Source organism: Protomyctophum bolini (genome assembly GCF_963924005.1).
Source record: "Protomyctophum bolini genome assembly, chromosome: 22".
Lineage (NCBI taxonomy): Eukaryota > Metazoa > Chordata > Actinopteri > Myctophiformes > Myctophidae > Protomyctophum > Protomyctophum bolini.
In genome coordinates, this window is record NC_137883.1 from 2,458,189 (window position 1) to 2,484,724 (window position 26,536).

Below are 26,536 nucleotides of genomic sequence, written 5' to 3' on the forward strand. Positions count from 1 at the left end.
AGCACAGTTCTGGTGGTGATGAAGCAAAATGATGACGTCGGGTGAAGAAGGCCTACGATCTAAACACGACTCTGGCCGCCCATCCTTATAGAGCACTGAAGTCTGACGTCGATATCGGTAGAGGGCGCCAAATCCACTGGTTCACGTACTTTCAATTTGCATTATAATCCCCATAGGGGGATTTTTTGACCGCCTCATATAGACAAATTCAGAAACGGGTCTCATGGCATTTAAAGTATGAGGTATAAAGTACAGCAGCATTGTGTTGATAAAACAGAAAAGATTGGGTATTGGGCAAGACTGACGTTATGTATCTTTCAGGACCCTTCACTGCTTCGTCTCAACCATTACTCTATATGGCTCTGCTCTCAGCCACCGCGGTGGATATTTTGACATTTTTTTGTTTGTTTTTGGAATGTTGCCACTACTGTTGGAGCAGCCATAAACTACACAGGTTCATCCCGATGTTCTGGACATCTTTGTATAATGTTACTGTTAGTAAAAAGCAGGTAAAAGAGTAACGTTTGAGGCAGACTGTACATCAGTCACTCTACCATTCACCGTAGTAGAAGAAGCTTTTTTAAGAGGCAGGTTTACCCCGCAGTTATGTCGGCTCCGCCTACAGGAAATACGTAAGCTGCGACCATGAGACCCGTTTCTGAATTTGTCTAGAAGAAACTGCGTTTGAAAAATAAACAAATCATCCAGGCCGTTTCACTCATATCGATATGAAGAATCAACTGACTGTGAGACAACAATATTGTTACCGCTTGTTGAATTAGTTACATTTTCGCTAGAAACAGACTGCATCGAGTATGATTGACTGACTGTCGTAAACGATACAGAGACACCTCCCCCGTCAAATTTCGCCGAGTTTATTTTAAGACGAGCCCATGTCATTCTCCATAGAGAAATTATGCTTCCGTGAAACAGGGGATGAGCGAGTGACGTCAGGACTTCGGCGCTCTATTTCAGCCATTTAGATCTATAGAAGAGCAACAATAGAAGATGGAGCTCACAGGGTGTTTGTAGAGCAGCTGCAAGTGGTTGGTGCTGATGTATACAAGCTCGCGGCGGCACGAAGACAACTCTTGAAAGTGTGCAAACTACTGATTTTAGAAGAAATGTTTACCAAATTCTTGTAGAATTTGACCTCAGGTCTAAATGGGTCAGCTTAGTACTTATATACTTATAATACATATATTATTTGTATATCTTACTTGAGTTTATGTGACCATTTCTGGTTCACTCATGGGTCCACTGGATGTACAGCGCATGTGGTTATTCTTAACATCTGGCCAGTCAAGAACATGGTGATAAGTGGCAGATGGAGAAAGAACCACTATACCGTGCAGGGCTTGACATTAAGGCTTGTCCTGTTGTCCCGGGACAACGGATACATCTTTCCGGACAAGTTGTACTTCAAAATTGTACTTGTTGTCAAATTGTACTTGTTGTCCGTTGGACCAAGTGACTCTTGGTTTCATGTTTTCAGAGCCAACAATATTTGTCTGGATATAGGACTGCATTTATGGCTGTGTATTTGGATGTGTGTGTTCGGGACATCCGGACAAGTGAGTTTGTGCCCGGACTAAAGCCTTCACTTCTAGTTATTCTTACACGTTGACTAGTTGCCTGGTTCACTAGTCGGCGGCGACGAGTTGTTTAAGTACATATTATGTGAAAAAAAAAGAAAATATATTTGTACATTTTAAAAACTGTGTTAATTGGTGACTATAATCTAGCATTCTAGCTGATATGGAGGCCTACAACAATGGGAGAAAAACCAAACGGGAGAAAAAACCAACAAAAATAATGCTTTTTTTCTTTCTTTTCTTATCAACTATAGTCAACTATAGTACCAGCCAGGTCGACTAGGGGATTTACTCGTCCACTAGTTGAATAGTCGACTAGTTGCTTAAAGCCCTCTAGTCCGGACAAGTGAATGGGAAACGTACGTGTCTGAAGGACAAGTGCCTCAAAAAGATTAATGTCAAGCCCTGCCGTGTTGAGGTGAGGTCAAACAAGAAGTGGATATGGTTCAATGTTTCAAGCTTGCATAAATAATAGGGCTAGGCAATATATCGATATCGTGATAATATGCTGTTTTTATGCTGTTTTTTTTTTGTTTCCCCATGGTTTTACGCAATTCGATATTTTACCATTTTATCATTCACTTTTCAAAAATATTTCTATTTTTGCGATTTCCAAAGAAAAGGAAAATGTGTAGTATCGTCTAAATACAATTTATCATCACAATATCGATAAAGGTGCTTTATTAAAAACAAATCAAATACTGTTGATATTTGATTTTATCCATTTTGCCCAGCCCGTCTAACAGTACAAAAACAACATTAAACAAAACAACACTGACAGCATGAGAAGAGCAACAATAATCACATAAAACAAGTTATTTACAGTATAACACATTTGTGCCATAGAACAGATGTCATGAAATTGTTGTTTAATTATAATCATATTATCATTCAAATCTTAATGTTTTGTCAATTATTTTGGGGCCCACTTGCAATATCTTGAGAATCAGCGGTGTCGGTCGGACGACATATGACTTAACCCATTTAGGCCCGACGTTGAAATTAAGAAAATGTCTTCTAAATCCTGACAGTTTTCTGAAATACCTCATGTTTCTATATCAGTGGTGCTCGATATTTCATGTCAAGGACCCCCAGAATTATCTGTATATTTGGCCGCGGACACCCATCTGAAAATATGTTTTTCCAGGGACGCCCCTGGGAAGCAACGATTTCAGTAAAAACGTTCGCTCTGAAAGAATATATTTTCAAAGATTTGCCCCACATTCAGTACTAAGCTATGAGCTTGTAGATCTGCTATTTTTCAACAGCATAACATAATGCTTGAAACGCCAAAAGGGGTTCTAGAATGGGTTAAAGGGACACTTCAACCCCTTTTGCAACCAACTTTAGCTATTGAAAAATAGCAGATCTACAAGCTCATAGCACGGCACCGAGTGCCGCGCTACGAGCTTGTAGGTCTGCTATTTTAGAAAAAATCGTGAAAATGTCGTGCAATTCTTTCAGAGCGAACGTTTTTAACTCAAATCTTTGCTTCTGAGGGGTTCCCTGGAACAACATATTTTCAGATGGTTATCCACGGCCAAATACATGTATCAAAAACGTTGTAATTGACGTCCTCTGCGGTTGCCGGTGGTTTCACCAGCACCATTATGTGTCCCCAGACCAAGTGAAAAGGTATTACTTTCTCTTTGGGGGCTCTGAAATGGATGCTGCAACAGATGGGAAGTGTGACAACGGATGAAAGCAAATCAATATGCAGCCGACAGCTCCTGTCGTTGGGCAGAAACCTTGTATCTCCCACATTTCATCCTTTTTTTCCTCCACCCCCCCGCCCCAGGAACCAGACAGCTTGATGCGAAAGGTGTGAACATGGGCGATTTACAACCTCACTACGCATCACATTTATTTTTCGTTTGTCTTTTAGGTGTTAGGACCTCAATTACACCCACGCAACGTGAACTTCGAACATTCAGTGGATTTTTCTGTGGTCTGGGATTTTATCTGTGTCCCTGAAGCCTTTTGAGCTGCAATGGAAACAGGCAAAACAGTGAAAACAGTGACATCTGCTCGCAAATATACCATTGTCATATATGGGATTTGCTAGCTCTAACATCACACTCCACAGGAAAATCAGAGAACTTGTTTGAGCCAGAAAACCCCAGAGCACAGAAAATCTACTGAATGTTACTTAAAAGTTCAGGGTTTTTTTTGGGTGCAATTGAGCTCAGAAAAGTAAAAGTAAGAACATTTTCTCGTCGTGGATATGTCCGACTATAGGTAATAATAACTACACTGGCTCCAATTGGAACACAATGGCTCTATTTCACATTTCCGGACAAGGTTTCTACCCCGACGACAGCGACACCAGCGCGGCTGACAGCTCCGTTTAGATATGCTGCTGCTGCTGCTGGTGCTGCCGCCGCCGCCGAGCCAACGAGGTTAGAATGTGACGAGGCTTTTCTAAATGCCTCCCGTTTCCCCCTTCGTTCTGTGAATAGGTCAAAGTCGGGGGTACTAAAGTGGAATAAAAAAAAGACGAAGGTGCTGATGAGGTATCATCAAGCAAAAGCCTTCGACCTCTGTGTCTCTCTCTCGAGTGGAGCCGAGCCAGACGTGCATGCGAGGGTTGAATACCAAAACGCACACCAAGGAACCCCGCGGGGGGGGGGGGGGGTGTGTGGGGGGGAAGGTTTGGGTCAAAGCAATCACGAGGTTGAGCGTTTCTGTGGGTAACATAACTTAACCCGTTTAGGCCCAGCGTCGAACATTTTTAAAGTCTTCTAAATCCTAACAGTTGTCTGAAATACCTCATGTTTCTATATCAGTGGTGCTCAATATTTCATGTCAAGGACCCCCAGAATTATGTGTGTATTTGGCCACCGACCCCCATATCCCCAGGAAGCAAATAAAAAAACCTGAAATAATATTTCCACGATTTTTCAAAAATAACAGACCTACAAGCGCTCTGAGCTTGTAGATATGCTATTTTTCGACAGCTAAAGCATAACATAATGCTTTAAAACACCAAAAGGGGTTCCCGCCCAGAATGCGTTAACATAACTTTCTTCTCTAAATGAGCAACTCAAAGGAGTTCGATAGTGCTGTCTAAATGCTAAGTAGAGGTACTACTGCCTCCAGAGTCTATTCTAGCAGAATCGGATACTATAACACAAGGCATTTCTTTTTAGCTTTTAGAGACAGACAAGACTTTATTTTTGTGTCCACATTTTGCGTCATCTTTCCTATACATTCTTCAACACGGCTCACATCGATGCGTTTTTCGTTCTTTACAGAGAATGTGTGTCAAATGAATCAGATCTAAACCTCTCCCTAACTTATACAACAAGCACAACAATAACAAAAAGGCTGATAATAGATATAGATATAATTTAGATTCAAAGAATGAGGTAACAATTCACAGTAAGAAATCCTTCAAGTTTTCTTTTTTTTTTGTATCTTAAGAACTTAAACCTGCAGTATGTTTTGTTCATCTTCAGAAGACTTTTTTGTTTGTTTGGGAAATGGTAAGAAAAAGAAAAGAAACGTAAAAGCACTTTTTGCTCACTCATAAGTCCTTAAATAATCTCTCCTTTAATATTGTAGGAAAAAAACAACAACAATAACAGCCTCTTTCCCTTCTAGAAAAAAAATGTAAATAAAAAAATAAAAGGCTATTATAGATGTGTTGATTGATACCCGTGTTCCCCTGGTGTGCTAAAAGAACTGGTAGTGAGGGAGAGGGTAGGCGGGCATTTTCATGACAGGCAACAGAAGCATTCTCTTGGGCATACCTAGAGTGGGGAGACAACGAGAGAGAGAGGTACAACTCTGAGTGAGTGAGTCAGCGTAGTTCTTTGGCAGCACATTTCTATTTTAGTTTTAGTCATTTAGTCATTTAGTTTCAGTCCACATTTGTAGTCACCTGGAATGTTTTAGTGTTAAGGCGGCGGTTGGCACGCGTTTTTCGGAAAACCGATGGAGAAAAGAATTTTCGAAAAGAGCGCGCTCTGTGTGCCGGGACCTTCCTTCTAGTTTTAGTCGACTAAATGTCGTGTGATTTCAGTCGACTAAATCTACAGTTGATTCAGTCGACTAAAAGTGTATTTTGGCGGGCCTCGATGCCGTCGTTAATGGCTGATTTTACACTGGCTGAAAATAGCCGATCTACAAGCTGACAACGTGCCGCGCTGCGATGCGTTGTCAGCTTGTAGATCTGCTATTCTCAGCATGCAACCAAGTGTAAAATGACTTATACTGGATTTTAGTCTAGTTTTTATTTGTTGACGAAATTGTCAGTATATTTAATCATCATAGCTTAGTTTTCATGTCGACGGACATCTTTCGTCTTAGTTTCAGTCGACGACATCAACACTGGCATGAGTCCAGGCCAGGGCAAAACAAAATGTGTCTTTGCTAAACTACGCTAACGTGCTAAACCACTGGTTGCAATTAGCGCGCGGTCAGGGGAACCCCCACAGGGTCCTTGAGGGGGTTCTACCCAGCTAAACGACTGATAGTTAGAACCCTTATGGAGTCTGTGACTCTGACAGTATATGCGCAAATAGAGCTCGTATATTCACCGGCGTCAGAGGAGTTACATTTTGCACTTGAGGATTACATAGATTGGGGTCCCAGTCGCAGAGATAAAAGAATTGTATCAAATGAGGTTTTATATGGCCATCAGACAGGGGGTGGGGGGGGGGGGGGGGTATTTATTTAATCTATTAAGACCTGAGGTCAAAATTCAAATAATGTCTTCTAATCTAAGTCATGAGAGTTTTCTGAAAAACCCTATGTTTCTGTATCAGTGGTGCGCAATTCATTTTTTATTATGTGAAGGAACCCCCAAATTTATTTGTAATTTGGCCCCAATTTGAAAACGTGTTGTTCCAGGGGACCCGCAGAAGCAAAGATTTGAGTTAAAAAACTTTCACTCTGAAAGAACATTATATTCAAACAATTGAGCCACATTTTCACGATCTTTCAAAAAATAGCAGATCTACAAGCTCGTAGCGCGGCACAGAGGCAGACTTTGGTTCGACATAGCATTGGTTCCGACCGGATTAAGGTTGGTGAGCGATGCGCTGCTCCGTGCTTGCGGTTATGATTAGGTTAGGGTTCGAGGTAGGTTGTCGTTCGGACCAATGGTATGGTCGGAAACTAAAGCGCGCACCCATGTTCCGCGACCAGCGTGGTTTTAGCAGGCTACATTTTTGGGTCAAAGAGTAAAATGGCAACATAAGGAGTGAAAACGGACGACTTCATTCCTGTAGTGGCCCCCGAGAGAGGCCATCTCTCATCATCATGTTGTCATGATGTGGAATGTTCCGTAACAATACGTGGAACATTGCAGTCGAAAGATTACAAAACGTTGTGATTTTAATGTCGTTTCTGTATAGGTTTCCTCAAATATTTTAGCTTTTACTCTCCTTAATGTCAAATACCCGAGATAGAATTTCCCAGTGCTGTGCTGTGCGTGCATCTGAGTGTGTGTGCGTGTGTGTGTGCGCACGCACACATGTGTGTGCCCATCAAGAATTGTCAAAGCAGCAACACGAGGCAGAGCAAAGCAAAGCAGAAAGCACCGCGTCATCAGTGCCCATACCCGAGGCGGGGTTGGTGAAAGGGCCTTTCTGTGTTGGAGTTTGCATGTTCTCCCCTAGGGTAGGTACACTCACATGTTCTCCCCGTGTCCCCTAGGGTATAGGTACCCTCACATGTTCTCCCCGTGTCCCCTAGGGTATAGGTACCCTCACATGTTCTCCACCGTGTCCCCTAGGGTATAGGTACCCTCACATGTTCTCCCTGTGTCCCCTAGGGTAGGTAACCTCACATGTTCTCCCCGTGTCCCCTAGGGTAGGTACCCTCACATGTTCTCCCCGTGTCCCCTAGGGTAGGTACCCTCACATGTTCTCCCCGTGTCCCCTAGGGTAGGTACCCTCACATGTTCTCCCCGTGTACCCTCACAAAAATCATGCAGTAAACTACCTCTCCTGGCCAGATGGAGGGGAAAGGAACTGGTCGGAAAATAACGTGCGCTACGTCTGGCTGGGGTAACTCTCCCCTGTCAGGTGAAAAGATGCAGCTTGGACTCCTCATGCATAGAAGGAAGCATGAGTCCGCTGACCCCCCCCCCCCCCCCCCCAGGTTGGCAGAGGAAGTGTAGTGCCCAGGATTACATTAGACAATTGACACCGGGTGAAAAAATGCGTTGCAAAATCGTGGGATAAAAATGTAGAAATCAGCAAAGCAGACAGGAAGCAGGGTGAAAGGTCAGTGTGGTATTATACAGCTAGAGCAAGGATGGCGTTAGAGGGAAGAGGAACGAGCACCTACAGCCTACAGCCCCACCTACAGCCGGGGGGGTGCATGGGCAACTTTGATTGATATGTTTTTTTAATTGGAAATCCCGAAAAGTTACATTTTCAATTTAATTTCAGATGCATTTAGTTATGCTTTATGGACATAAATGCAAATACATTAGGACATAACATTTTAACACTAGTCATTAAGATACTAATAATGGACATGGGATCAATTCAAGCGGGTTGTTACAGCCGAAATCAATAATACATCAGTTTTCCAGATATTCATATTTACTGTGAAACGCACTAACACAATATACTGCCCAGCCCTGTATAGGACATACCATAATGTACAATACATGCCATAATGTACAGTATAATGTACAGTACATACCATAAGCTGGAGCGGCCGCGGCTGCAGGGTTATATCCATATGGTGAACCGAAGCCTGCGGGGGAGGGGGGAGAGAACGTTTGTTTACAATACAGTTTACAGTATACGAATCCAGGGTCCAGTTAACATCATTTTGGGCCTTGGACGTGTCATTTTGGAATTGGAATCCCGGGGAGGTATTTTAGCCTGAAGTAATTATGAAGCCAAAGTGCATGGTTGCATGACTGGAATTATAACAGCTGAAATAAATAATGTATCAGTATTCCCCCCCCCCCCCATGTATGCTCTATACTATAAAGACCATTACCATCAGAACAAACAAAGAGCAACTCAAAACACCTATTTTAACAAAGAAATCAGCGCCTTTAAAATGGTTGTGGTGTGTTGGTGGTGGCTATAGTAATAACCACGAGTTGTGGGTTTTACAGTATACCGTCCACTGTATTTACATGACAGACAGTTTAACCCATTCTGGGCGGGAACCCATTTTGGTGTTAGCATTATGCTATGCTTTTAGCTAATGAAAAATAGCAGATCTACAAGCTTGTAGGTCTACATTTTTTAGAATATGATCTCAGGTCAGAATGGAAAACTGTCAGGATGTAGAAGACATTTTTTTTTAGAATCTGATCTCAGGTCAGAATGGGTTAAGTGAGGGAGGGGGGGACACTCTCTCTCTCTCTCTCTCCGTCGTCGCTAACCTGGCGTGACGTATCCGGGAGGCGTGGCGGCGCTGACGAAGGCTCCCCGGGCGGCGAGGGCGGCGGCGGTGGCCCGCCCTCTCCCTCTGGCCACCTGGGCGGCTACCGCCGAGGCTGCGGCCGCCGCGGCCAACGCTGCTTTGGTCTGGACGGTACATGGGGACGAGCAGAGAGAGAGAGAGAGAGAGAGTGTTAGAGAGGCATGTGGGGCTGAAATCCTGTTAACCCCGTTATGGCTAGTGACGTAATTGACGTAAATCGATTACGGCTGATGTAATCTATACCAAAAAACGGCCGAAATCCGCGCGTGCACGCGCGCCGTCTTTATGTGCATCGCTGCGTAAAATGCGATATTTTGGGCTTGATTAGAGCTTAATTTGACTTGGTTATGAAAAAGACGATGGCAGCTTAGCGTCCCAGACAGCTAAGCTAGTGACTCAGGGTCAAACTACTACCGGATGTTTAGGATTGTTGAACCGGAAGTGACTTCGCCAGATTCGTCTATTTGGTCAAAATCGGCATAATGGTGCATTCCCGCCATCTGGTGGAAATAATATATATTACTCTAGCATTGCCCAGGGAGAATGATCCATAGTGTGTATATCGCGGATGTTTCTATTGGCATTAAAATGACGAATAAAAAATATGAATAGTGCTGGCATAAGGATCAATCCAATGTTAAATTAGGTTGGTCAGTAAGGGGGTTAGAGGGCACTTTTAGACAAAATAAAATGCGATAATAGCTGATCTACAAGCTCACAACGTGTCGCGCTGCGATGCGTTGAGAGTAGTGATGGGAGATTATTCGGCAAACACATCGGTAATCGGTATCGGTAAAATAATATATCGGATTTAGCGGATATTTAATTTTATTACAATTATGTTGAAAATTTTAATTTTCAAAAAGCCTGAAAAAGCCTTTTTGTGATGATGAAGGATGCACATTATATCAGTGTTTTCTGGGGAAGCTTTCAAAAGAGTCAATAGTTGGAACATTTAAAACATTTATACTACAAGGAGTTTATGTTGGGATACGAGCCAACATTTCAACAACGGTGCATCCCTAGTTTTGGAATAAAGAGGAATTTGCTTTTTTTCAAATTCCCTGGAACAACATATTTTCAAAGACTGACATAGAAACATGAGTTTTTCAGAAAACTTCTGATTTAGAAGGCATTTGTAGAATCGTCCTCAGGTCTATAAATGGGATAAATAGTGAAAATGGTGACAATAGATCTACAAGCTCACAAGCTTGTAGATCTGCTATGTTCACTGCTTTTGTGCGACACGCTTATAATGAGGAATAGGCCATTAAATCGGGCATTAATGTACGAAGAAAAAGAAAAGTTGGAGATACGAGGATTCCGCCCGACAACAACATGCGCGCGACACACAGACACTCATCATGACACAATAGAGCGTCGCAGTCCCTCCCACTTTCAGAACAACGAGTGGCCCAGGAAATGAAAACGCAATGCATTTCCCCATAGGCAGTTCTTATTTAATGTATTTAAAGACCTTTTAAGCGTCGTTCGAAGCCAACTCTTGTCGTGACAAATCATGACAACACACACAATTTTTCGGGCCAAACAAAGAATTAGAAAGTAGAAAAAACTGAAGGTTACAACACTTTTTTTGTTGTTTTTCTTCTTTGTAATTATTTGTTTGGTCCAAAATATTGTGTGTGTTGTCATGATTTGTCACGACAAGAGTTGGCTTCGTACGACGCTTAAAAGGTCTTTAAATAAATTAAATAAGAACTGCCTATGGGGAAATGCATTGCGTTTTCATTTCCTGGGCCACTCGTTGTTCTGAAAGGGGGAGGGACTGTGACGCTCTATATCAAGCGTTTTAATCCTAAATGAAATGATCGTACAAGAGTGTTGAGCCAAAGTGGCAAAATTAGCCAATCTACAAGCTATATGATCTACAAAAAATAAATTGAAAGTGAAAGAGGTTGTTTCCGTGTTTTTTAAATATATATAAATATTTATAATATTTATATTATATATAAATATTATAATAATATTATTTTAATATTATTATAATATATATAAATATTTATAATATTTATATATAGCCTATATACATATTGAACCAATGAAGTGTATTGACTAAATATTAGATCCATTTGAACACAGGCTAATTTCTAGGTTTTGTACATACATGGTTTCCGGTCGACCGACAGCGATTACACATTATGCAACGCTTGTATAAATAAATGTACAAACACACTCAAAAACCCCTTTCAATTGAACCGAAATGTCTTGAATAAGAAATCACTTAATATTGATCTAATCCGATACCCAAAGTACACAGCTTCATTGACAAGGCTAAAAGGTAATCTGATAACTGTCGAGGCCACCACGGATTACTCTGTTGCTGAACACGGAGTTTTATTGATCGCCAATTGGACACGATATTGACGAAGGTGATCTGCCAACATGCGGAGGGACAGTATTGATAAGAAACGTGATGCGGGGACAACTCAATCACTTGACATTGACCCAGGGCTATTATAGTTAAAGGGATATTTCACTTTAAAAAAAAAGCTTTTGGTCATTCTATCGTCTACTCAGCCTTATGTGAACACCCCGGACAGATTTGAAGTTACTTGATTCAGTATTTAGACATTTGATATTCATTTTTGCTGCCCCGCCCCCTTCCTATATACAAACCCATTATAACTTCAATACTCCATTTTAACCATGAAAGCATCATTGAAAACGCCCAACGTTTTTTTCTGGTGACTGATATTATCCTTCTAATAGGCTACGTGAGGGGGCCGTGTCTTTTCAGAATACTGTTTTCATCTATAATTAAATAATTAGAAAGAAGAAAAACAACACAAAAGGTGTTGCAGTACCCTGGCCATTTTTTCTTCTTTCTAATTATTTGTTCAGCCCGGCAAATTGTGTTTATTGTCATGAGTTGTCAGCATCCGTGTTGGCTTTGTCCGAGGCTTACAGGACTTTAAATAAATACTTTCTGAAACGTCTATGAGAAAAATGAATGGGAAATTCTCTTCCGGGCGGCTCATGGGGGGCGTGACTGCGACGCTCTAAAACTAAAACTAACCCTAACTGAAATAAGAATACAAACAAGGCTTTACAAACATTAATTATACTATAACTGCATTCCGTGCGTACAGTAACTACAGTAAGACTAACGATAGAGAAAATGTCCTTAGTTTTAGCCTTTGTCCAACATCTTCCGAAATAGCAGATCTACAAGCTCACAATACGTCACAACAATACAACGTGTGAGCAGACAGGTTGGCTATTTTTTGTTGTTGTTGCTATTTCTCTGACCTTGGTGGATCTTGCCACTAACTAATCCATAATTATTACAAAAACCTTTTCAGAAGAAAATCTAAAGTCAAAGGGAAATAAAAAATAAAGCATAATGAAAAATGAAAAACTATAAATACCCTGCTTTGATCAAATTCAACACACAGCGGCTCATTCTGCTCTCGTGAACGTGGTCAGCTGGCGCATGTGAAAGGAAATGCTCCGTAAAGAAGCCCAGACGACACCAAAGGGTTGAGTTGCGGGACAAAAACGTGTTTTAAAGGTAGACAGGCGTAAAACCACACCAATGCAACTCAATGAGTTGCATGGGTGTGGTTTATCTTACAAAAACGTGTTGTCCAAACCCGACCCATTGGTATGTGGTTTGACACGACATTGCTGTGGTGGAGTTTCAGAGAGGCAGGGCACTTTTGAACATAAACAGCGAAAATGGCAGATCTACAAGCACACAACGCGTCGCAGCACGACGCGTTGCGAGATTGTAGATCTTCTATTTTCGGGGCGCAACCCAGCACTCTTTATCTAGCGGAGATGCGGCGTATAACGACATGGATTTCTAAACAAATGTGTTCAACGCAAAATGGTATACGTTCCAAGTTCAGGAGACTTCAGGAGAGAAAAAAAAGCAATTCTTCTGAATGATGCATGCCTTCCGGCATGCGGGAAAGGAGTGTGGTATTTGCATTTATTTCACTCAGTGGTTCCCAGGCGTTTTAGCTCAAGACCCAAACAAAATGTATTAGACGTTTGCCCGCCCGGGGCCCAAACTATAGTGAAAATAGGCGATCTACAAGTTCACTACTATACCACTTCTTCTAATTAAATTAGAATTAGAAAATCCATACATTTTATGGATTTTCTTAGTATAGGGTTTTCTTTGATTTCTTCACGAATTTGCTGGAAAAAAAAATCACTGAATTTGGTTTTCAATTCGTGGATTTTTTTTATTTTTGGTCCGCCATGCATCAAAAGCAGATTTTTTACGGCTCTAGCAGTGATTCTCAACCCGTTTGAACCCATTTTGGGGCGGGAACCGCTTGTTGGTGTTATACTGCATTATGTTTATACTTTAGCTATTGAAAAATAGCAGATCTACAAGCTCAGAACGTGTGCAGGGAAACCGTATACCTGACTCGGGAGTATCTTCTTCTTCTTGTTGGCCGCTGCGTTGGGTCCAGAGAACAGCTTCTCCAGGGCAGCCAGCGCCGCGCTGGCCTTTGCTACCTTCTTATTGGGCCCTGCCCCGCGGAACTTCTGTCCATCTACCTCCACCTGAGAGACGCGCACAGACACACACACACACACACACACACATCATCATCATCGTCATTTTTCGACCGCGGTCGAGATCATGGATTTCACAATGCAACGCATTATCAGTCAGTCAGTCAGTCAGCCAGCCAATGGGGTGTAGCCTATATCACTCAGTGAGCCAGTCAGCCAATGGGGTGTAGCCTATATCAGTCAGTGAGCCAGTCAGCCAGTGGGGTAGTATATCAGTCAGTGAGTCAGTCAGCCAATGGGGTAGCCTATATCAGTCAGTCAGTCAGCCAGCCAATGGGGTGTAGCCTATATCAGTCAGTGAGTCAGCCAGCCAATGGGGGGTAGCCTATATCACTCAGTGAGCCAGTCAGCCAGTGGTATAGCCTATATCACTCAGTGAGCCAGTCAGCCAATGGGGTAGCCTATATCAGTCAGTCAGCCAGTCAGCCAGTGGTATAGCCTATATCACTCAGTGAGCCAGTCAGCCAATGGGGTAGCCTATATCAGTCAGTGAGCCAGTCAGCCAGTGGTATAGCCTATATCACTCAGTGAGCCAGTCAGCCAGTGGTATAGCCTATATCACTCAGTGAGCCAGTCAGCCAGTGGGGTAGCCTATATCAGTCAGTCAGTCAGCCAGTCAGTCACTCTAGTCAATCCCGTCTCTAGGCTGAACAAGACAGCTTGTTTAGCTCCGTCCTGCTGTCAGGCAGGCCTGCTATAATCAGTCAGCGGAGCAACGGAGCGGCCAGGCGGCGCCACGGAAACAAAACAACACACCCTCGCAGAGAACACAGGCCTGCCTGATTTACCTTTACCACTGATCAGCTATCTGGTGTGTGTGTGTGTGTGTGTGTGTGTGTGTGCGTGCGTGCGTGCGTGCGTGCGTCCTTACTTCCATGACAAAGCGCTTGTCGTGGCTGCCTCCGCTCTCAGAGATGAGCTCATACTTGAGGCCTCGCCTCTTCTCGTTCAGCTCCATGACGGGATTCTTTCCGCTGGCGGTCAGTATGGGACCCTGAGTTCTCACCTGACGCGCACGCACACGCACAGACACACACACACACACACACACACACACACACACACACACACACAAGGATGTTATTAACACAATGCACGCTACCCCTATAAGCCAGAACGTGGCGCCTGCAGTGCCGAAGAAATCCGCGCTTGAGCTTACAAGACGGTTCACTTACGAAAGCCTGCTTTTTGTACAGTTTGTTAGATTAGATTAGAGTAGGCAATAGTAGGGCACTGTTGTCACTTTATTTTCGTTTGGTAGGTTAGTGTCTAAAACTCAAGAGGTTAGTTTTAGTATATGCTTTTGATTATTTCCCTTAGTTGCTCTGTGTGTCATTTGTTTGAAAAAGGTATAGTAATTAATATTGAATGCCTATGTAAATATATTGTTTTCCTCTAATTTGTATGCCACAGAACGAATAATAAAGACCTTTGGCATTTTACCGCCTTGCCTTCTTACAATAACCGTTCTAGACTCGGTGAGTCGTTATACACTCAGTGAGACATGGATTTGGCCCAAAGCATTCCTGGGGGTCCCCAACCATTTATGGGGGCCCTCTGGAGTGAGTGTGGAGACTAGGCCATCCCCAAAGTTGCCCACCCCTGCTCTATAGGGTGTAAAAACGTGTGCGTCACCAATAGGGGGGCGGCGTCTAGCCTACATCACTCAGAATAGAGTGACGGTGGTATGTTTGTGTAAATATTGAGCTCGTTCTTGGCGACAACATAGTGAACCAACACCAGGATGGATAGAAAGAACGTCGGGCCCAAATACAGAGCATTAGAAGGAAAAGGAAAATGTTGTGAACAAACACGGCTGTGCTTGGATACTTTGTTGAACGTTATGTCTCTGCGCCCCGTACAGCCATTCTACGTATTTTTTGTAAACTCGTCAATCTGGGTTCCCTGGTGCTGTCTCCATGCTGGAGAGCTGAAAATCACATTTTCTGGCTCATTCCCTCGACGTGACCAGCTGTGGCACTTATTTACTGTGCAAGTCTGCACCGTTGTGAGGTCAGTTTAAAAAAAAGAACGTATACAAGCGCACCGGATAGTCGCTCAATGTAAACAAACCAGACAAGCCAACAAGTATGGCGGCCGCTACCACGTGACACATATGTTGACGCCTCCCCTCCAGGAGATTTTGGTACACACTATTGCCCATTTGCAGACCGCGGCCATGTTTCCATCAGAGTTTTCAGTAGCGCAACCTCCTGCTGCCTCCTGCATTATGTGCCAATTCAAAACAGGTGGTACACAGGGCGATTGAGTGATATCTAACGAGCACTTCCAAACTCCAGCACGTGGACAAATAATCACCTGCAAGGACACAAAGTAGCTCATAACATAGCCTGGAACTAACCTATGCTTTCTAATATTCTATGGCATAGGCAGCTCCCGGCAGGATCCGCCGGCAGAAACTGTGCGCAGCTGCTGTTGATACTAATTAATTAGAGCGACAGAGAGAGAGAGGAGTGTGTGTGTGTGTACATGTGTGCGTGTGTGCGTCAATTTAACAAAGGTGCAGACGATCAGAAATCAGCAGAGAGTGATCGACGTTTGTGCTACTCTGTGCCGTATTGAAGTGGACTCGGACCCAGACTTTTTTTTTCTCCCTGGAAATAAAAACGTCTGGGTTTCCGAGGCTACTCATAACATGTCTACAGTGGATTTTTAAGAAACAAACACTTTGAGGATAGAAAGAGAATAATTCAAGCTTTCCGTACACAGCTTGACACAATCCGTTTAATACAATCAGATAGGACTTTTCTGTTTGGATGAATGGGCTGTCTATATGGAAGTTGCACCTAGGCAGCACCTTATTAACTCATTATGGTAATATGGCCGCGGTCTGCATACTGTATGGAGAATACCCACCTCCAGTGTGTTGGAGCCGTCTGTGGGGTTATTGCTAGCGGGCGTGGAGGTGTCGCTCTTTCCCTCGCTGTCTGACTTCTCGTCTGAACTCATGGGGTCCAGGTCCGAGTCGAAACCCGTAGGGTAGCCCATCGCCTGGAGCACCTGGAGGAGGTGGAAGAGTTTGAACCCATTTAGAGATTAAAACAATGTCTTCCACATCCTAAAAGTTTTCTGAAAATCACACCCGTGTGAACTGAGTGGTGCAACTCCCCTCTCCCCCCCCCCCCCCCCCCCTCCTCTCATCTCTCTCTCTCTCTCTGCAGCACTAATACTATCTCTCTCTCTCTCTCCGTTTCTGGCAACAGCGCCCCCACTGGTACTCATTATACTGGCTCATTAACGTCACATAGGTAGGTTAACCAACACATACTGTAGATACGTAGGTGACACGGACATTGCTGTTCCTTGGAGTGGTTGCACCACTCAAAAACCTATGTTTCTATGTCAGTGGTGCTCAATATTTCATGGCAAGGACCCCAAAGATTCTATGTAATTGGCCACCACCGACCCCATCTGAAAATATGCTAACCCTCAGAAGCAAAGCTTTTAAGTTAAAAACGTTCGCTCTGAAATAATATATATTCAAAGATTTGTGCCACATTTCCACGATTTTTCAAAAATAGCAGTGCTGCGCTATGAGCTTGTAGATCTGCTATTTTCCAATAGCAAAAGCATAACATAATGCTTAAAACACCAAAAGGGGTTCCCGCCTAGAATGGGTTAATTAACTTATTGATGGATGTTTATGTTAACAACATAATAAATAAAATCGTTTGTGCTGCTGGGTAGAAACCTGGGTTATCCATGGTCTACTTTTGACGTGATTGTCTTTCTTATTATTTCATAAATGAAAGTCATAAAAGACTAAAACTATAAACGTAAAGTAAATGATTAAAGTGCAGGGGTTCTCAACCTGTGGGTTAATAATTTGGGTCGCCAAATTATTTTGGGGGGGGTCCCCAAATTATTAAAAAATTTAAAAAATCAATGACAGATGTAGTCACTACGACCACAAACTAGCTAGCCTATAGCCACCGAGTCTGCTGCGCTCGGAGAGAAAATCACGGCTGAACTGTTTGTGTTGATTAGGCGTTGAAATGATGTGGTTTTGAAGCACGGCTATAGTAACCTGACGCTGCCAGATGAGGGCGGTATTGCGGAAACATATTCCCCAACACAACACTCATCTGGGATCTCTGACAGAGTTGAGCCCTGAGTCAGATCTGCTTCGCACCGAACCAATCAGCGTGAGCTAAAGGTGGGATGCGGATGTGACGGTATATAGACACGTCGATATGATTGGTTGTGTTTGCACGCCCACACGGTGATAGACAGACGCTCCCATCCAATCATCTACCATGTATCTTGAAAAAAAGGAACAGCCCCGTCATCGAATTTGCTTCCGCGATCCCAGATCCAAATAAGCTGTGAAACAAATTTGTGTAGCAAGCTTTTTGGATCTGGCAGCGTCAGGTTACGGCTATAGAAGGCTGTTCAAACAATCAGATTGCTTCGTCAAAACGACCTGTTGTATAATGGACAACGGAAGCAAGTGTTTCAGGTATAGCCTACACAACAGTTTCCAGCTGTCAAGGTGTACGTCGTATATGTACAACGACCTGACCCCTTCTCCCTTCTCTCACCCCTGCACTGAATTTCCACCTGGCATTTTGCCACTCTTGGTCAGGTGGAAACAGGCACGTGCACACATAGACATCAAAGGGGGCTTCAGCCCCTGCCCTTTTACCCGTCTGTAAAACCACTGCCCTCTCCAGACCAACGAATGCAGCATTTACTGCACGGTGAAAAATGCCACTCCTTTCCTTTCCATGCCGGAAGGCAGCATTCAGGAGAAAGTCTCCTGAACTTGAACACAGTATTTTTGCGTTGAGCAAATTTGTTTAGAAATCCATGGCGTTGTGAGCTTGTAGATCTGCTATTGTCGCTATTTTTGTACAAACGTGCCCTCTTACGGGCCTCTCTAACACTCTCTGCACGACCCTGGGTTGGAAACCCAGTCCAAAGCCGTAAACATTCATGAGATCAAAAAGAAAAAGGATCTAATGAAGTTATACGAGCTTCAATAGCCTACCTTTGTCATTATAGCCTTTATTTCCAACTTGAATTAATGTTCAAAACTAGATTGTGTGTGCTTGTGCGGCTGGGACTATTCTCGCTGTTTGTAGGTCTGCTATTTTTGAAAAGTCTTGAAAATGTGGTGCAAGTCTTTGGATATATATTCTTTCAGAGTGAACATTTTTCAGAGGGTTTTTTTGTTGTTGAAAACTTTCAGGATTTAGAAGACATTTTGTAGAATCATCCTCAGGTCTAAATGGGTTAATAATAATAATAATAAATAATAATAATAATAAAACTTTTATTTGTATAGCACCTTTCATGGCATGAAATGCAGCTCAAAGTGCTTTACAGAGCAATGGAGAAAAATAAATAAAAAGCAAGGCAACGACATTAAAAAAACAAGCAGTAATGCAATACAGTGTGGACATGAATAACAAAAAAAATAAAAGATCAATTAAAAGCAATGTTGTAGAAGTGGGTCTTGAGCTGTGCTTTAAAAATGTCTACAGTAACGTTTTTCTTTTTCTTTTTTTCATTTTGGGTAAAAATGTAAACACCCAAATGCCCATCTCAGCGGGCACACCGCCAGTAGCAGCTCTCTGATGACGCTCCACTTGTTCACTTCCTTGACTCTTGCTCCGAGGAGAATGTTCTAGAGCCGTCGGTGTGTTGCTGTGCCAGACCCAATTTGACTTTGCACAGCTTGCATCTGATCTAACCTTTCATTGTTTTGTTTTTTTGTGATAGATCGCCTTGGAACTGTTTCAATATGTGCCAAAGCTTTCCATGTTTGTACTAGGCCGTCATTAAATGCTGGGTATCTCTCTCTAATGTTAAAGTGTGTCTCTGTGTGTGCGTGCGTGCGCGCGCGCGTGTGAGAGAGAGAGGAAACACAGGGAGAGCCTTTTATGGTGTCGTGGAGGATAGCGGATTATCTGTGCTCTGAAGAACATCTTTGTTCAAGACCACTTTGGGATTACAAGGATTTTCCCACCTTCACGTGCACGCACACAGGAATGACTACGCATTCACGCACGCACACAAACGCACACACACACACACACACACACACACACGCACACACACACACACACACACACACACACACACACACACACACACACACACACACACACACACACACACACACACACACACACACACACACACACACACACACACACACACACACACACACACACACACAGGGCTACAACGATTTTGCCTACAAAAAAAAACTATTTTCGTTTGCGATTTATTTTCAGTAAAAGAAAAAACATTGTCTCAAATACGTTTTTATTTTTTAAATGCAAACAAATGTGAATTTTCCTAATATATTGGAATAAAGTCCAAACCTTAAACAAAGAAAGATAAATCCCCTTTGGGATTAAACAAGTGAAAACGTTTACAACAACGAACAACGAACCATTAACATTAACCAAATTAATTCCTTTTTAAATTACTGTTTTTTACATTTTGGAAAAAATAGCCAATTTAACACTGAGGTGCCCGGAATGTTTAGGTGCTGGTGCCCACACTTCCTGCACCCTTTTGCAATGTGAAATGCCACCGAATCTGTAATCCTTTTCCATTTTGCTTCGGTCTCGTCATAATTATGAGCCATGCTTTTATTGTGAGGGCAAACGTTTCTGAACGTCTCATCGTCCATTATTTCCGCGTGCTGAAAATAGCCGTTCTACGAGCTCACAACGTGTTGCGGAGGCGCCGTGTTGTGAGCTTGCAGATCAGCTATTCTTCTAAATCCAGTTTTCTCGAAAAACCCATGTTTCTATGTTAGTCGTTCTCAAACATTTTCATGTCGAGGACCCCCACAAATTGTTATGTATTTGGCCTCCGACCCCCATCTGAAAATATGTTGTTCCAGGGAAAAGATTCCCCAGGAGCAAAAGATTTTTCAAGACTTTTTCAAGACAAAATAGCAGACCTACAAGACCTACAGCAGGTCTTACAAGCTCGTAGCGCGGCACTCGGTGCTGTGCTACGAGCTTGTAAGACCTACTTGTAAGACCTACAAGCTCGTAGCGCGCCAACGAGTGGCGCGCTACGAGCTTGTAGCTCTGCTATTTTTGAAGAATCGTGAAAAGTGACATGAAAGTGTTTGAGAAAGACTGACATAGACTAGAAGACAGGTCAAAATGGGTTAAAAAACACCAAAAAGGGGGTTCCCTCCCGCGCCTCCCCGTCCAGAGTGGGGTTATTCTCTTGGTTTCTTACCTTGACCGCCACGTGGAGCTTGGCGGTCTTCTTGGAGGAGCCGGAGGCCTCGTAGACGCTCCCGTCCAGGTCCACCGACATGGTGAAGACGGGAGCGTGAACCGGGCCCGACTGGGACAGCAGGCGGTACTGCAGCCCCGGCCGGATCTGGTTCAGGCGCATCAGGGCGTTCATGGGCTGGTTGGAGTCCACGGCTTTGCTGTCCAGGACTGTTGGGATCGGGGGGGAAAAAAAGACACACAGTTGACTATAGTTGCCTAGTTTACTATAGCCTCCCATTCTGACCTGAGATCAGATTCTAAAAATGTCTTCTATGCATCCTGACAGTTTTCCATTCTGACCTGAGATCAGATTCTAAAAATGTCTTCTATACATCCTGACAGTTTTCCATTCTGACCTGAGATCAGATTCTAAAAATGTCTTCTATGTCAGTCGCTCTTCGATTTTTCAAAAATAGCAGACCTACAAGCTCCTATGAGCTTGATAAAATGGACACTCTCAGAGTTACAGACCCATTAGGGTCCATTTGGTTCCAAACTATCATTTACCTGGGGACCCCCTGGAACTACCCCTGGGGGTCCCCGGACCCCACCTTGGGAACCACTGGTTCATACCACTTAGCCTCTGTTTTATACTACCTTGGATGGCTTTTTTCCCTTTCTTTTCTGTCTATAATACACCAAAATCTCGTTGCCAAAAATAGCAGATCTACAAGTTCAAAACGCATGGGTTGTGAGCTTGTAGATCTGCTGTATAGATAGGCTAGGGTTCAAGTGGTTTAAGGAGCAGTGGCGGAAAGAACCAAGCACATTGACTCAAGTATATCGCTGCACTAAAATAGCAGATCTACAAAGCAGGCTTTGTATCGCGTGGCGCTGCAGGCACAGGGACACATCTTTAAGCCAATTTAGGCGGGAACCCCCTTTGGTGTTAGCATTACGTTATGCTTTAGCCATTTACAAGCTCATAGCGTGCCACCGAGTGGCGCGCTACGAGCTTGTAGGTCTGCTATTTTTGAAAAATCGAAGAGCGACCGACATAGAAGACATTTTTAGAATCTGATCTCAGGTCAGAATGGAAACTGTCAGGATGTAGAAGACATTTTTAGAATCTGATCTCAGGTCAGAATGGGTTCAATATATTGGAGAGACACAGGCTTGCTCTAATGAGTAAAGGCCTATTCATAGTCTGGATTTTCGGTGGTGTGGTGACCACCGCTCCGGTGGTGAGCTGACCACCGGAGCTGAAATAACGTTGAGCGGTGGTGAGTAAAAACAGAGAGAAGGGCTGGAGCGGTGGCGGTGGTTTGCTCTTCACCGCGGCTCGTGACGTCATGTTGTAGTTCGGTGGTCACCCCACCACCGTAAATCCAGACTATGTATGCATGCTGGGGGACCCATACTCAACCTTTATAACATAAAACCTTGGTGTACTCAACATGTCCGGGTTCACATTCTGGCAAGTGGACTATATTGGGTGCCAATACCTTTGGCCTCAGAATGAGAGTGTGTCGTTCTGAGACCAGTTGTGAGCTTGTTGTGATCGGTATTTCCGCCATTTGTCGTACAACAAGTGCACACGGGGCTTAAGTGGTTTAAGTCCGTGTTGTGGCAGTTTACTCATTAGTGCAGGCGTGTGATTCCCTAAAGCTGCCTTTCCATGGCTCTGTGTGTGTTTTTTTCCAATAGCTTAACCCATTTAGGCCTGAGTTAAAAACGTTAGAAAAAAAAAAAATATATATATATATATATACAGACCTACAAGCTCGTAGCGCTGCACTCGGTGCGGCGCTACGAGCTTGTAGATCTAACAAAACACCAAAAGGGGTTCCTGCCCAAAATGGGTTAAATGTGTGTCTCTGCAACACCAGCCCAGCAGGGACACAAAGCCGGGAGACGCTCGGGTGGCTTTTGATACTATTGATCTGCCTCTGAGCCGAGAGAGAGAGAGAGAGAGAGAGAGAGAGAGAGAGAGATCTACACAAGCTCTTGTGAGCTTGTGGATCTGCTATTTTCAAATGGTCGAAATGTACACACGGGGATTGGAAATTGGAAATGTATATGGGATAATATGCAGGCTAGGTGGTCATTGTCGGTAATTCACAGACAGGGAGTTTAAACCACCGAAATGGCAGTAAATCAGTGGTGGTCATTATCCAGAAATAACAGACGGCTGTATTCAGCCGATTGACCAATCAGAATCAAGCATTCAACCAAGCCATGTAACATACAAGCCGTCGTGCAGCTCAGAATAGAATAGCACAGTGGTTCTCAACCAGTGGTCCGGGGACCACCACCAGTGGTCCTTGAGGGGGTTCCAGGTGGTCCCCAGCTAAATGAAGGAGAGTTGCTATAACCAATACATAGAATGGAACTGTGAACATAATCCTATCCAGCGATAACAAAATTGTCGCAAGTCTAAATCTCATCAAAATGGTTCTTCCGTGTGGAGTTTGCATGTTCTCCCCGTGTCCCCTAGGGTAGGTACCCTCACATGTTCTCCCCGTGTCCCCTAGGGTAGGTACCCTCACATGTTCTCCCCTTGTCCCCTAGGATAGGTACCCTCACAGTCACATGTTCTCCCTGTGTCCCCTAGGGTATGTACCATCACATGTTCTCCCCGTGTCCCCTAGGGTAGGTACCCTCACATATTCTCCCCGTGTCCCCTCTAGGGTAGGTACCCTCAAATGTTCTCGCTGTATCCTCTAGGGTAGGTACCCTCATGTTCTCCCCTTGTCCCCTAGGATAGGTACCCTCACAGTCACATGTTCTCCCCGTGTCCCCTAGTGTAGGTACCCTCACATGTTCTCCCCGTGTCCCCTAGGCCCTAGGGTAGGTACCCTCACATATTCTCCCCGTGTCCCCTATAGGGTAGGTACCCTCAAATGTTCTCCCTGTATCCTCTAGGGTAGGTACCCTCACATGTTCTCCCCGTGTCCCCTAGGGTAGGTACCCTCACAAAAACATGCAGTAATCCTGGTCTCTAAACTGCCTCCCCCTGGCCAGCCGGGGCGCCTGATGGAGGGGAAAGGAACTGGTTGGAATAACGTGTTCCTTCCACGCGCTACGTCCAACCAACTCCCCCCCCCTGTCAGGCGTAAAGGAGCAACTTGGGACTTGCATGAGGAGTCTCCCCAGGTTGGCGGAGGGTGTGTAGAGCCCAGGATATCACATAATAACACAGGGGGTGAAAAATGGGTTATACTAAATCTTATTTTCAATAGATTGACAAGCACTGACATATACAGTACCTTTCCTCAGGTTCCGTTTCATCTTCTTAATGAGATCTTTGTCGTCCATCGCTCCGTCCTCGTACGGTCTCTTCAGACCTGAACCTGGGGGGGGAAGAGGGAGAGAGAGACAGAGAGAGAGAGAGAATACATGGTGTGTTTTATTTATATCGTTACATCTTGTGTACAGTCACACACATTGGCTTCCTTCAGACAATGCAATAGAGACAGACAGACAGACAGACAGACAGACAGACAGACAGACAGACAGACAGACAGACAGACAGACAGACAGACAGACAGACAGACAGACAGACAGACAGACAGACACAGACACAGACACAGACACAGACACAGACAGACCTTCTTTGTCGGACCAAGGGTATTTCTGCGAGGGTTTGCTTGAGGGAAGAGGCTCCATCTCCAACACCTTGTAGATCTGTCCGAATGCCATGAGTCTCAAGGCATGCTGTCGAATGTGCGCGCACACACACACACACACACACACACACAGACACACACACAAATCAATGGTATGAAAACGTCATCATAGCACAACAATGCGTAGGCCTATATATATACAGTATGTACAGTAGAAATGATGTTTGTTGCCACAGAGAAATGAAACGAGCGCTCGCACACAGAGAAAGTCCTATTATAGGACGTGCTCTCCCGTGAAGATGTTTTTTTTAAACTCTGCACAATAGTATACTTTTATAGGTTTATAGTGTATTTTCATGACATTATACTTTTGTACTTTTACCAGAGTAAAATGTTGAATACAGGACTTTAACTTATATATATCTCTACGTTGTGGCATTGTTGCTACTTTTAAGTAAAACATAATAATGTGAGCACTTCTTCCAGCACTGCACATTAGGGAGAAGTATCTCAGATATTCATAAGCTCTCTCTCTCTCTCTCTCTCCCTCTCTCTCTCTCTGTGCGTGCGTGCGCGCGCGCCCTATCCCCTAGACTGCGTGAAAAGAGGAGTTGACGGGAAATTATGGGCAATAGATTTGCCCGTAAACCTCAAGTTTAGCAGGCATTTATACGGTAGGTGTGATGGTACAATTCGGGAGTTTACCGGAGTTTGTTGGTAAAGTTTAACGGGAGTTGAATTCCCTGTAATATACACATCCGTATTCCATGCTTTTTTGCGCAGCCCGTTGCGTATCTGACCCAACCCAATTAGCCCTATTGTCATTCCACCCTCGTTCTGCCTGCCTTCAAAGGAACCATGACAGCAGGATCCTCAGTCTAAGCCATGGAGGTGACGAAAGCAATGAGCCACAAGAGGTCTCAGCTCACCGTGGATTGTATAATGGGTGGTGAGACGCGAGTGTCTCCAACTATAAGCTGGGGCCTCGCGTGGCTTATTGCTTTTCCACAAACGGTTACAAACATATAGCGATGAATATTAACCTCAAAACTATTAAAGGAGCATTCAGTGATGATACCGGTCTGCCCCGGTAACAACGTGTGCACATGCACACGCTAAACAGTGGGGGTCACGCAACTAGGCCAACAGAATGCACACCATGGTCCGCCCCCCCCCCCCCCCCCCCCCCCCCCCCCCCCCGCTCGATCATGATTGGCGGAAGGCCCCCCCCTCTCTATCCTGATTGGATGAAGGCTGGGCCAACCTAGCCAGAGACAAAACCTACGTCTTTTTTATCAGTGGTGAACTGGGGACAGGGACGAACTCCTTATATGGTCAGCACACTCTATAGTAGGGAGGATTATCACAAAAAATAAGTGATATTTGAATTAAGTGAAATCACTGAATATACCTTTAAATTCACAAAAGTAGCTACGCTTTGCGCCCGCCAGAGCGAGCCACACTTCCTTGTTTTTAGTCAGTGGCGTATCTGATGGAGGGTTAGGGTTAAAGGAGAATTCCATACTAAAAGGCTTTCTTACGTTTCTTTGTAGTTGTTGCGTCCCCATCAAAGAGGTCCAGGTGTTATTTTGTGCAAAAGCTCCTTATTGGCTATTTTCCCTACCATAAGCCCTAAATGAATTGCATTGAATTGAATGGGATGTATGGGGTGTTGTGCTAATTCGCTTATTTCCATCGCTCAAAATTAGATTTTTGTTGTATATATCCTCTCTTCATAATGTAAATAATAACCCATGTGGCACACTTTACTACTTATTTCGATGGAAATAAGCGAATTAGCACAACACCCCATACATCCCATTCAATTAAATGCAATTCATTTAGGGCTTATGGTAGGGGAAATAGCCAATAAGGAGCTTTTGCACAAAATAACACCTGGACCTCTTTGGTGGGGACGTAACAACTACAAAGAAAGGTAAGAAAGCATTTTAGTATGGAATTCTCCTTTAAGAGGCTTAGACGGCACCGCGCGGCATGGGCTTGTAAGGCAATCAAGTGCTCCCCTTCCCCAGTACAGCTACAGGGCTGCGGGATCAGCTGGGAATGATATGAAGTGATTGAAGGTGGGGATTACAACGGTCACGTGACGGTAACCAGCCAATCAGAATCAAGTATTGGGACT

The 26,536-nt window shown here is 43.9% G+C and overlaps 1 protein-coding gene across 3 annotated transcripts in view; it reads right to left on the reverse strand.

The window, feature by feature from the left end:
- The window catches only part of LOC308310122 (spermatid perinuclear RNA-binding protein-like), a 194,182-nt gene that overhangs the window by 2,917 nt on the left and 164,729 nt on the right, over positions 1-26,536 (reverse strand). For 2 of the 3 annotated variants that reach the window (XM_080756243.1, XM_080756244.1), the window contains exons 11-18: positions 24,376-24,481; positions 24,034-24,117; positions 20,784-20,992; positions 16,428-16,571; positions 14,422-14,556; positions 13,395-13,538; positions 8,956-9,100; positions 8,256-8,309 (exon numbers count right to left, since the gene is read on the reverse strand). In XM_080756243.1, coding sequence (XP_080612369.1) covers positions 8,256-8,309; positions 8,956-9,100; positions 13,395-13,538; positions 14,422-14,556; positions 16,428-16,571; positions 20,784-20,992; positions 24,034-24,117; positions 24,376-24,481 — 1,021 coding nt within the window. Of the gene's footprint in view, positions 1-4,696; positions 5,348-8,255; positions 8,310-8,955; positions 9,101-13,394; positions 13,539-14,421; positions 14,557-16,427; positions 16,572-20,783; positions 20,993-24,033; positions 24,118-24,375; positions 24,482-26,536 lie in introns of those variants that run through there. The other variant, XM_080756245.1, reaches the window with a different exon arrangement.